Raw genomic sequence first — 12,843 nt, 5'->3', positions numbered from 1 at the left:
GTTTTCACCTTTAATGTTTTATCAGAATAGATTTTTTTCTGAAAGGCTAAATTTTCTGTGTATGTTTCAGCACCAATTATATATATATACACATATATATGTTAAAAACATATACACTGCCAAAAAACAAACCTGATAAATAGAATTCTTATTTTTCCATCATATTATTATAGGATATTAAGATAATACATGAGCCTTGGACAAAGAATCTGAAGACCCATTTTCATGATCCAGCTCGTGCATTTAATGTGGTCTTGGAAAAGTCAGTAAGATTCCCTAGAATGATATATTTGCAAGACCACTGGAATAATACTGACCAGAATGAAGAAAATTATTTAAAATTTTAAAAATCTATATAATACTTAAAATATATTACTATTATATATGTATTTATATTATTGATTATACCTTGGTTAAAAAAATCATGAATTTTAAGAAAAGAAATTGAAATTTGGCTTAAAAACTCTCAATTGTGGGGTTTCCCTGGTGGTGCAGTGGTTGAGAGTCCGCCTGCCGATGCAGGGGACACGGGTTCGTGCCCCGGTCCAGGAAGATCCCACATGCCATGGAGCGGCCGGGCCCATGAGCCATGGCCGCTGAGCCTGCGCGTCCAGAGCCTGTGCTCCGCAAACGGGAGAGGCCACAACAGTGAGAGGCCCGCGTACCGCAAAAAAAGAAAACAAACAAAAAAAACCAAACTCTCAATTGTTATAAAGAAAACTCAAATCAAGTACTATCCATTATATCAACAATCTGGGAGAAAAGGATCACTGTTGGGTAGTGAGAGTCCTAAAAATCAATATATAGAGGAGATGCCAAGCTCTTCCATCTGAGAGTCCCCAAGGCAAAGCATTAGCACCGTTAGGGCCCCTCAAAATAAGTTTGGAAGTTACTGTCTTTAAATATAAAAATATAATATTTGATTTTCAAAAATGGAAAATTAAAAATCTTTTTATACAAAAGTAGCAAACATGAATTCATTCAGAAATCTCATAACTTCTGAAAATTTACATAAAATACAGTATCAGCCTAAAGATGTCCCAATATGATGATTTATTCAACCTAACTGTTGATTATGATTCTGAAGCACTTTCATTGGAACTCACCATTAATGCAATGTATTTCTTTGGTTTCATTAATAATTTGTGGAACTGCAGCTAAAAAAAGAAATGTAAATTAAAAAATGAAACTATTAATCAAAATAAAAAGAATACATATTCAGGTATCTGAAACTCAGGATAATTTAATAAAACACATATTTTATTATTTAATTTTTATTACATCAGAAAGCACTTCTAAGTTAAACTGAAAGCTAGAGTAAAACAAAAGAAGCTATTTGGTTCAAATTGCAGAAAAATAATTATTTCAAATAAGAAAATATTAAGGGAGAAAAATGAATGGTCTAAATGCCATCTATTGCTTGAAGTTGATCTATCAGAATTCCTCTAGTTCTATGATCTTTTGGCTATAATTTCTCAAATCATTAGAATTACATAAATTCCATCCAGTTGGTTCCACTGATATTTACTTTGTTTCTAAATTCAACTAAACATTTATCTAAAAGACTTCTTAATAAATACCAATGGGACAAACGAGTGAATAAAAACAGAGTGCATAAAGAAATCATTTAGAGAAGAAAAAAATGGTGGGAGAGAGAAAGACAATCAGAACAGCAGTTTAACATCAGTTCTTCCCTGACCTTATTGATTGATTCATTTTATTATCAAACATTAGCATGCCTCAGAATCATCTGAAGGGCTTGTTAAAATAAAGAATACCGGGCCTTATACCCAGAGATTCTGATTCAGTAGATCTGAATTTTCCAAGCTTCCCAGATGATGCTGATGTTGTTGGTTTAGGGGCTACACACCCAGAACCACTACATTGGATTAAACCTTGATATGTAATAGGAAAACTTGGATTTTTAAAAAAAATGTAGACACATGTACTTCTTTTCATTTTTTCTTCTGAAAATTAGAAACATTTTCTTTTCATGTGACATAAAGCTCAGATGTTCTTTAGAAGGGAAAAAACTGAAAATTGAGATAAGCTTAAGAGAGAAAATCAAAATCACCATTAATTTTCCTTAAGGTCCATATTGCTTGTAGCCAATTGTTTCATTTAATAATATATCTTAAACATCTTTAACGTATAGCTATTTTCCCACAATATTAGAATGGCTTTATAGTAATTTATTGGATGACTATAGCTTAATCCAATCCACTAGTATTGCAATAATGGTAGTTGCTATTTTTTTCATTTATTAGTAATTTATGTAATTAAATTTTTGTGTACGTTCTTAATTATTTCCTTAAGATGAATATCTGGAAGTGAAATTTCTGGTATGTAAGAATAACTTTTAAAGCTTTTCTTACATGTTGTTAAACGGCCCCTTAAGAAAGATTGTTCTAAATTATACACCCACCAGCAACATGAGAATACTCATTTTCCTACACTCTTCCCAACTCTATTATCTTCAAGAGGAAAAATCTTTCCAAATTTGAGGGAAAACAGCATTTTCCAGTTTAATTTTGATTGCTAATAAAGCTAAACATTTTTTATGTTTTTGGCCACACAATACTTGTTTTTCATGTAGAAAGAAGTGGGACTACATCCTTTACCTTTTTTATTTTCAATTGCATTAAATGGTACTTGTGGTTTTTTCATGTTCTCATCCTCTGCGAAAGAATTCCTGTGAATGCAATATCAAACATCTCTGGATCAATGCACTGAACAAAATTCATGGAAATTACATCTAACACGCTATCTTTTTTCCTGTGTGTGAGCACAGTTATTTTGATGAACACAAAGAAAAACTTTCTGGATTTCATTCCTCAAAACTGGCAATCTTGTCTCAAGTGAGGTGGATGGAAATCTCATCATCTTTAATCAGCAGAAGCACATTTGAAGAAAGCCAGGGCAAAAAGTCACTCTTTGGTCCAAAAGGGAACAATCTCTGATAGCCTAGGTCCAACTGAAGTGATTCAGAAACACACATTCCTATTGGAATCTGTTTGGCTAAAATTACAAAGTCTTGAAGCAAGAAGCCTTGGAAACTCTGAGACACAGACTGAGAAGAACATCCATATAATCTAAGAAATTGAAGCGTACCATGCAGAAAGTGACCTGTCCTGCCAAGGATTCTATCCTTAAACTCTGATGAACAGGAATGAATTTTAAGGGTTAGTTATATCTTGGTGTGTTTGCCTCATTTTTCTGTTGTATAACTAAATGCTCAGCCAGATTGGTCTTTAAATCCTCAAATTTGGGACCAAAGTAATCTTAAGTTGCAGACAGAAAAATTGCTGGTCCTGATGATAGAGAATACTGGACAGGATGTGACTTCACTTCACTGTGCTGGGTTGTGAGGCTCCATTTCTACTCCAGAGAAACAGAGATAACAACACTGGCCTTACTTCACAAGGATGCTATGAAGATTCAATCAAACGCTCTGTGTTAAATTACATTTTATAAAGATTTATTGTTCCAGATATTGTACTGTACTAGTAGAGATGAATAAGGCATTTTCAATTCCCTTAAAATATAAGCATCAGATAGGAAATTAAGAAGCATCAAGGAACTAAAACTATAGTTAATGTCGGGAGGTGTGATCGTGTTATTGCAGTTTTATTTTTAAAGTCTTTTTTTCCCTTTAGTATATGCAACGATGTAATCAGGGGTGAAAAATTATGATGTCTAGGACTTTAAAATAACTTTCCTCCTCCGAGGAATGAAGAAATAGATAAAGCAAGCATGGGGTGAGATACGTTTACTTGAAGTCTGAGTGCCAGGCCAAGGTAAAAAAAAAAAATCTCTGATTTCATATGAAGTAAACACTCTAAACAAAGCTCATAAAAGATACAACCCTGAAATGCATGTAAACTGAATTTTAGAAATGTTACTATCTTAATGGAATGGGATGTTTTGTATGTTTACTCATCCTGCAAGTGATTTCTTGTGTAATTTTGTGAATAACTTATTTGTTTTGACAATGTGTATTTTCATGGAAAGCATGTGATTAGAGCAAATTACACTTGCTACTTTATTTCCAGTAAAGTGAAAATTAGCAGAGAGTACACACACATTGATTTTAGTGTTTTCATTCTGTTAAGATTTCCACTAATTCTGTTGGGACCTCTGGATTCTGAGCCTCAGGGCACAGACATAAGTGTCACTTTTTCTAAATGTTGCTTTTTTGACTTTATTTCTCCTCACCTTGTTGCTATAAGCAGATGATCTTTATTTAAAAGGGTGGAGGAAGGCATTAAACCCCACAGATAGTACAGGTACGTAAAATTGGCTTTTTTGGTATGAAAAACTGGAGAAGACCATTGTGAAGATAAGGGCAATTATGAATGACTACACGTGATCTTCCTGTCAGCATGAGGTCTTGGTGTAAAGCACTGGACCACGGGCAAAAGGCCAGGGCCCTAGTCTCAACTCAAGTAGCTGCGTGGCTTGGGCAAATAACCCATCTTCTCAGCACCTCAGTTTCCTCATCTGGAAAATGTGTATCATATGCATCCTCCTTGTAATACACATGAATGATAATTAAATATATATACATTCACTGGTAAACTTGAAGATAATTAGAATTGAGTATTCTTTCTTAAAATGTTCTGGAAACAATTTAGGTAATTGTTTCTTGATAAAGACTTCAAGTTTACTTATCTTAGTGTTAACTTAGATAAAGCTTTCATACTTATCTTGATTTTCCTATAAATGAAAGAAAAATATATACCCCATTTGTCGATGCTGAAGTGACTTTTGGATGGTATAGGAACAGGAAACCGAAAGTATATCAATATTTACTGCCTATCTGCTCTGCAGCACACCACACACTATGCAGTACATGATGGAGGTTATCTTATGTAATCCTGAAACAATACTCGGTAGGTGGTATAATCCATATTTTACAGGTATGGAAACTGAGACTCAGAGGAAAATCTTACCTGCTGTAATTAATAAACTCTAGAGTTGGGATTTTTGAATCCAAGTCTGTCTGATTCAAAAAGGTCCTGACTTTTTCTAACTATATTTAAAACTGACCTTTAGTAAATTTCATTGTTGGAAGGAATCAGTTAGGGTTAGAATTAGGCTTAAATTCAATATTCTGAAATTAAGTCAATTGCTTAACCTTATAACAAATGTGGACCTTGAGACAAATTTTGGGAATAAACTTTCCAAAGCTTGCATATCTCAAAGGAACTTACCCAAAGTTAAAAACCATACTTAAATAGACTCCTTGGTAAATCAAGTCTGTTCTTCCCTCATCGACAACGGCGAAAGAGACAGTCTTGGATTGAGTGAGTGCAAAGAACAAACAAAGGGACAGTAGGCTGTATTATTTAAAACCTAATTTTCAAACAAACAAAACCTTCTATCAATCCTATTATTTCGGAGTATTGAGAGAATAAGGCCAGCTGCATAAAGATGTGGCAATTAAAGTGAGTTCTGGTCCTGGGAGATGTCCTATGAATTCTTTGAATATGTGATTACTTGTATTTTTGAACTATTAAAAAAATGTTTCTTATAGGACTGTTTTCGCTGTCTCCCGAGGCAGAAGGAAATGAAGGACAAGTCAGTAGAATTGAGGCCGTTCGTGAGGGTAACTTCAGAGACACTGATGATCGTGCACAGCCATCTAGTCTTTCATTCCCTTGGGAGGTTAGGTTTACTTCTGTTTTCCTGGCAATAGACAAGTCAAATACTCACTTAATTCTATCATATAAAAGGGAAGCAGACTTAGCTGGCACCATAGGCACTGCCCCTTCCCCTGGCAACTGGGAGTGTTACTATGTTCTCTGGCCCAGCAACCCTCTTATTCACTCATTACTACCCCTCATTAGAATGGAAGTGGACATAGGAGGCCAAGGACCTTTTCTCCTGGCCGAATGCTTCTCTCTGAGATTCCATCTTCTAAAAAAAAAGTTCTAATCTTGCGGTAGAGACAGACCTATTTGTAAATTTGGATAGGTTTTGCCTAGAATAAAGTCATGCCTCAAAAACTCCAAATGAATGCTCATACCGTCTCGGGCTCCACTCTGACTGATGGTTCATAAAACAAATCTCACCTAATTCTTTCTGTCTGATGCTCCCGTAATTCAAGGATATATATCACAGGATGAAACTAGCTTGAAACTTTTAATTTTAAACATGACTTTTGAATGGAGTCAAGTCCTGATGGTTTGAAAAACTGTTGGATATATTTTTGTTACAGTGTTTGAAGACCACTAGAATCATTATGGTTTCAATGTTTTAAAGAAGCTTATTTTCCAGAGCATGAATTTTTGGACACACTTCTTTTTGTTGCTTTCTTTAATGTAGGCAATGCCTTTTGAAATCAATCTTTAGAGATTTTTGGGGTTGCACAATTCAAATTTGTGGCTCTCTTACCATTCCAGCGGGTGTGGCTGTGCCTTTTTATTCAGGAGCTGAAATTGTTCGAATACATTTAAAAGAGACCAGTATTGGGTCAGGATGGAACCAGGTTTCCCCACAGGATTTGCCATATCATGAAATTCACGCATCAAAGATTGAAACCCAGGAGTAGTAGATGGGAAGAGCTGAGAAGGAATATTCGAAAGCAGAATATCAGAATAAGTTATGGAAAATAAAATGTAGTATTACTAGGAAAGGTCTTATTTTTATTTATTCAGATATTTAAAAAATCAGATATTTATTTAAAATCCATTATCTATACCATAATTTAATTTTCTGTGTTGCTGTCAAGGTAAATGCCACTTTTTATAAGGAACTAATTTTGCTGATGTTTATACTTTCAAATGGGGTGAATTTTATTTCCCTTTTCATTGAAAGGAAATGGATATCTGCTTTCTATAGATACCTGAAAACAGCTGAATAACAGAGTGCGTCAGGTAGCAGGAAAAATGAGGAGAGATTCTCTTGGGTTACAAGTGCATTACAAATCTCAGGGTGAGAGATATTAATCCTACCAAAAAAAAATCTATGGTTATCCTCTTTCTACTCTGAGAGTCAGGAAATTAGTGTCTGCCCTTTCTGCTACAAAATAATTCTTCTGTTCTTCACATTGTGCCAAGAGATGTTCTTTACTTTCACAATATCTTAAATTGAAGATATTGAAGGATGAAGGATGAAGCCAGGTCTCTGATTATCTTTGTAGAGTATTGACCCAAACTGTCATGAATGTAATACTTACTATATTTAAATTAATTAAAATAACCCATCAATTACGTTATCTTTGGAGTAATAAGCTTACTTTGAACCCTCTAAAATATGGAGCTAAATTATAAAAACAAGTGTCAAACCTTCACTAATTAATTTAGTAATTTGGTTATAATTCATACAAGTAGCATCTGAATACACAGATTATTTTAAGTAAAAAAATTTTATTCAAACAGATTAATAATAAATTATTAGTAGACTTTTTAAAATGCTATTTTAAAGAGATATTTTGTATAAACACATCTTAGGTAGAAAAATATGAATCCAAGATAATTTACCTATATAAGGGCAGAACTGGAAACAAAGCAAGTACTGAGCATGCACATGTATATGTAATAAATTATCCTTTGATATTGAGCAATAACTTAACAGAATCCAGGAAAATACATAGAAAACAAAATAAATGCCATATATATTTTTTGGCTGAAACCAATAAAAGTTATTATAATTATTTACATTTTCTTTCTTTGGATTTTGCTACAGAGTTACAACAAATTAAGATTTAGGTAGTTTTAAAAAATATTATTGTTCTATTGAGTAATATTTACTTTTACACAAACAAAAAAGGGCATAATAAACAAAACGAACTTTTGGTTACATGTAAATGTCCCAAAGCTAAAAGCAAACTTTTTTGGAAAAATGTTAGCATTTTCCCCTTAAGAACTATCAAATCCTGCCAGCTATATTAATTCCATATTCTTTCACTTTTAGTAAGTCATGTATTATCTGCAAACTCTTAAAGAATATGCATTCTGCTCATCTTAATATTTATATCTCTGAAAAGAAGAAGCTTACAAAGATTTCTAGTCCTTAAAGAAATATCTTCACCTAGTTTTAAGTCAAAATCAAGTCTCTTATGGCTGATCTACTGTAATCTCAGTAATCAAGAGGAATCAAAGGTCACTTTTGTTTTACCAGTTGGAATTGTCCCAAACTCCTGAGTTCCTTTATGAAAGTCATAATTGAGTTAATCTCCTCTAAAGATAGGCATTGATTTAGTTCTTTTTGATAGTTTTCACCCTATAATGGGGGGAAAAAATGCAACTCTTAAGCATTTGCTACAAAGTCAAACCATGTTTAACACAATTCAAGAACCAAATTTTGAACTCTATAAACAGCTGGGCTAATTAATTCTAAATAAAACATAATAACTTTAACTTGCCAAAATGATGTCAGAATATAAGAAAGCTTCCTATTTGACCAAAGGACCTGAAATAGCTCAGTAAGTACTACTTTGGTAGTAAGGTTGGGAAATTGGGCCCAGAAGGACAGAATGAGTGTGACAGTTTGGAAATGCAGGAAAAGTCTTTTTTTAGTCTTCAGGGTACAAAAGATCAGAGCAGCAAATTTACACGTGAACCTCATGTATGGGACATTACCATTTTCGAGTTTCATGGATTCTAGTAAACAGACTCATCCCCCCATTTTCCTCACATTCATTTTTCATTATAATTCATCCCTTAGAGCAAAAGATACACATATTACCATTCCCTCTGGGTCAAATGGTTCTAATGGTTTTAATGGGAATCCACTCACTAAGGAAGGGAAACAGGGAACTCTAGGAAGGAATCGATAAAATCATAGGGAAACAACAGTCTATAATGTCATCTCTCTCAAAACCATCTCTCTGTAGAGCATTGCTTCTTGGTGAGACCCTTCACATTCTACTTTTCTAAATTTTCCAATTATGCTTTTAAAACTGAAAGATACATAGAAAACAATACTGTACCTAGTAACCTGTACATATTTTTTTATGCATCAAGAAAACTTGTACTAACAGATCATAAAAATTAACCAATCTTACTCTGAAGCACTACTCCCTAATCATCAGCATCTATCTAACCAAAGACGTTAACCAGATGTGAATGCTTTAAAAAAAATTAGTATTATAACTCTAGTCCCTTGATGTTAATCTAGAGCACTCACGGCTATTCTAACTGCCTCTAAAAGGTTCAGGTATTCCTTTTAAAGTATTTTACAATATGTAATACGTATTATTCATTATAACCACAAATTTTCCCTGGGAATTAGGGACTGCTTTACTTCATTTTCAACCCATAATTTCATCATAATCAGTCAGTCACATACTTAGGAGACATAAAAATAATATTGGTCCTTAGGTCGGAAAAATATTAAGAGGTTTATATAATGGATACAAATCAATTTCAAATGAATTATCACGTTGCTTACCTGCACAGTAAAGAAAATGGCACCTTCCAAAAATGAAATAAGTATTTGTCAGTACAAAAATACGCACTTACCTTAAATATACCTGATCTATAAAGTCTCTGAAATATCTCAGAAAATATGGAAAGTGAAGATTCATTAGACAGGAGAAAACTGAAAGTGTCTTTTAAAAGGAATTCTTCTGTGTTTTGGTCCTCAAAATCCATATTATCATCATCTTGAAACTTTAAATGCTCATGCACCTGTGAAAGAGTAAAAGCACAGCAAATATTTTTCATTGACTTACTTTTAATGCAGTGAAATCACTTCTAAGACGTGATTCATTTCCCGTTGGATTATAGATCAGAACTGACATCTAGTGGTCCTTTTGGAGGTCAACAGTTTTAGAAAATCTAAGTAATGCTCTTTTGAAAATACGATTCTTTATAAGAACATTAACTGTTTTGTAAAATCAAATTAGTTTGTCTTGAACTTCTTCATTGTTGAAGACCTTGTGTTTATGGAAATAACATTTCTGAACAATAAATTTTAAAAATCATAATATAAACTATTAGATATGTGTGTAAAATAATGAATAAATGACCATTAGAAGATGTAGATTCATAAAATTTCAAAATTTTAGAGATAAATCATTGAACTATTCAGCCAAATGTCTGAGCCATATATAATGTAATCATTCTCCTTGTGTAATAGTTTGAAAACCAGTCATTACAGTATGAAGTCAAACTCTGGTTGCACATAATTTTATTTTGTTTCTCTTCATTTCTTCTCATGCCATATCCCAAGATAGCTTTCTATAGACTAATGCAATCAATTTTAAAATCTTCTTGCCACTAAGGGCTATTTTAGATTAAAAATATGCTGCAGGAGATGATCTGAATGAGTTAATTTAATTTAAGAGGAAGTAAAAGAATCAGAGTGTACAAAAACACTCTTAAATTTCCATATATTTATACAAATATTGAAAACAAATATTTCAAAGATTCCTATGGCTTTTAAAATTAAAATATAGGCCAATTTTAAACTAAATATCTATATGTAAAGAATAAAAGAGTTACCTTTTTTATAAACCCATATGAATAAGCTAGGTTACCTGCTATTTTCTATTATCTAAATGTCTGTTTTCCTGCATTAACACATACTTAGCTTTATTCCACATTTATTTCAAAAACACAAAAAAATCCATATTTGTTCAACAGGGATGCAGAGTGGGTATTGTAACTCAAATCAGAGACTCTCCATATGCTAGTTAATTCTCTGAACCACAGTAAATATAAGTCTGTAGTAAGTTTGACGCAAGTTGCACTTATTGATCAGTTACTATGAATGAACACACCACCACCACCACCACCACCACACACACACACACACACTTCAGCCAAAGGGGAAGATCCCATGAGGGCTCCGGCATACTCACCTGGAGCACTACAGGGGACCTGACACTGCCATAACCAATATCAAAAGTTAAAAGCTGAAAACATAATCTGCATCTGAAATAAAAGCACAAGGTAACAAAAATACATTCTACTTGCTGTATTTACTCTATTATTTGATACTATATCATTACTAATCACTAAGGTTAAATTTCAAGGTCCATACTAATTACAAAGAGCAGTGGCTTGGATAATCCAAAATCGAATACAAGTTATCTTTGGATTTGGAATCTGTTTCGTTCCTTACAGAAAATACAAATATATCCGAAGTATTCATAATACATTAAACGAAGCAATGAAGGGACTCCATAAAAACGTAATATGGAAAAGGAAGCTCTCCTACTCCTCCGTGCTAGGCATTCTTATTCGCATATAAAGCTTACATTCTTATTCCCATATAAAGCTTACATTCTTATTCGCATATAGAGCTTACATGAAGGCACCTCCTGTTTTGACATACTCGATTTAACATTTCCCCAGAAAAAGGCATTAAATTATACTCAAGTAAACTGAGATATGGAGATAAGAGTTAATGAATTTTGTTAATAAAAATCTATAAATAAAAACATACCTAGTCAATGGAAAGCATATATGATAAAAATAACTGAGCTTGAAAGGGGCTGCAATTAAAAAGATAATTTAAATAACTGTGCCTTATTTCTTGTCACCACTATTTAAATACTGGTGAGTATTTAACATGCTCTGAAGTTTTAGGATCAACAAATTAGAAAACATAAGTTTAGAAGTTCATATTTTACACGGATATAAAATTTTCTAAGTAGCACCTACTTGTGATAATTAAGATATATTTTCACTAACAATCGATTGTTAGAAGTAGGGTTTTTTTTTAATTTTTTTTAACATTGAAATTTGTCTTTACCTATGGAAGACCTTTGGTCCCAGAGTAGATGTTTCACTGAATACTTCAGCTGCTAGCAGGAGTTTGCTAATTGCTTCCTTCATGTTATCAAAAGCCTGAAGAGGTGAACTTGTTCTCAGGAACGTCTCAAAAAACGTTTGCAGCTATGAACAAAGTAAAGGATTCATATGTTGAAACTACAATCTCAATTTGTCTCTCTATCATTTCCAAAGTGAACAATGTGAAAGAGCCCTTCAGCCTATCTCTCCTTGACACACTCAAAAAAAACTCCTTAAAAAGGAAAATTTGATCATCTAAGACATATATACATACATATATATTTTATGTATACATATATATATAAAATATACTGAAAGAGTATATAATATACTTAAGGTATGTTATATAATAAATATATATTATCACGTAATATATAATGTATATATATTGTATACATTTAAAAACATAAGCCCTCCGATTGAATGTGGGGTGCCAAAACATGCTGTAATCTAAATTACTTTAGAGGTGCTTACTCCATTTTTCTTCTCATTCCATGGCACATAATCATGGAAAGTGAAGGGGAACTCACAGAGCTTGTGATCAGAACTGCCAAGTTTATTTTGTGACTCTTCTACCTAGGTGAACTTGGACTTGCAACTCACTCCTCCGAATTTTTGTGTCCTTTTCTTTAAAATGGGTTACTACCTACCAACAAGAGAGTTGTGAGGCCAAATTGCAAGAAAGTCACTGTAAAGTATGAAATTCAAATCTAAGCTTTTTATTATTATCCCTTTCCTGCGTATATCAGAACAAAAAGAACTATATCGAAATTGCTGCTTCTTCACGGTGTTTTGCTGTGAGAGCTCTAGCCAACCACAGAAGAATCTAAGAGAATCTCAGTGTCCTCCTAACATGTTAATTTCAGGCTTCATGTGGCTAGAGAGAACGAGGCCATATTACAAAAAGGGGCAGGATGTTAGGTTTATGTCTTCATAGAAACACTATAGTTGGTATCACAAAGAGCTATTTTTATTTGCTTAAATATGAAAACAATCACAACAACAAAACTATATCTTGAGGATGCTTAACACCAAAGTTCAAGTCAAACTTTCTAAAAAGTATAAAACAGACCTCATATTGATTCATAAACTTTCTCTG

General features: G+C 33.1%; 1 protein-coding gene across 3 annotated transcripts in view; it reads right to left on the bottom strand.

The window, feature by feature from the left end:
- CPED1 (cadherin like and PC-esterase domain containing 1) overlaps positions 1-12,843 on the bottom strand; it is a 300,032-nt gene that overhangs the window by 161,941 nt on the left and 125,248 nt on the right. For all 3 annotated transcript variants that reach the window (XM_060020793.1, XM_060020794.1, XM_060020795.1), the window contains exons 7-13: positions 11,707-11,849; positions 10,811-10,883; positions 9,468-9,635; positions 8,122-8,226; positions 6,397-6,566; positions 2,622-2,692; positions 1,107-1,157 (exon numbers count right to left, since the gene is read on the bottom strand). In XM_060020793.1, the coding sequence (XP_059876776.1) occupies positions 1,107-1,157; positions 2,622-2,692; positions 6,397-6,566; positions 8,122-8,226; positions 9,468-9,635; positions 10,811-10,883; positions 11,707-11,849 (781 nt within the window). The remainder of the gene's footprint in view (positions 1-1,106; positions 1,158-2,621; positions 2,693-6,396; positions 6,567-8,121; positions 8,227-9,467; positions 9,636-10,810; positions 10,884-11,706; positions 11,850-12,843) is intronic.

This window comes from Delphinus delphis, chromosome 9 (assembly GCF_949987515.2).
Source record: "Delphinus delphis chromosome 9, mDelDel1.2, whole genome shotgun sequence".
In the NCBI taxonomy this organism is placed as follows: Eukaryota; Metazoa; Chordata; class Mammalia; order Artiodactyla; family Delphinidae; genus Delphinus; species Delphinus delphis.
This window is presented reverse-complemented; position numbering and strand designations above follow the sequence as displayed.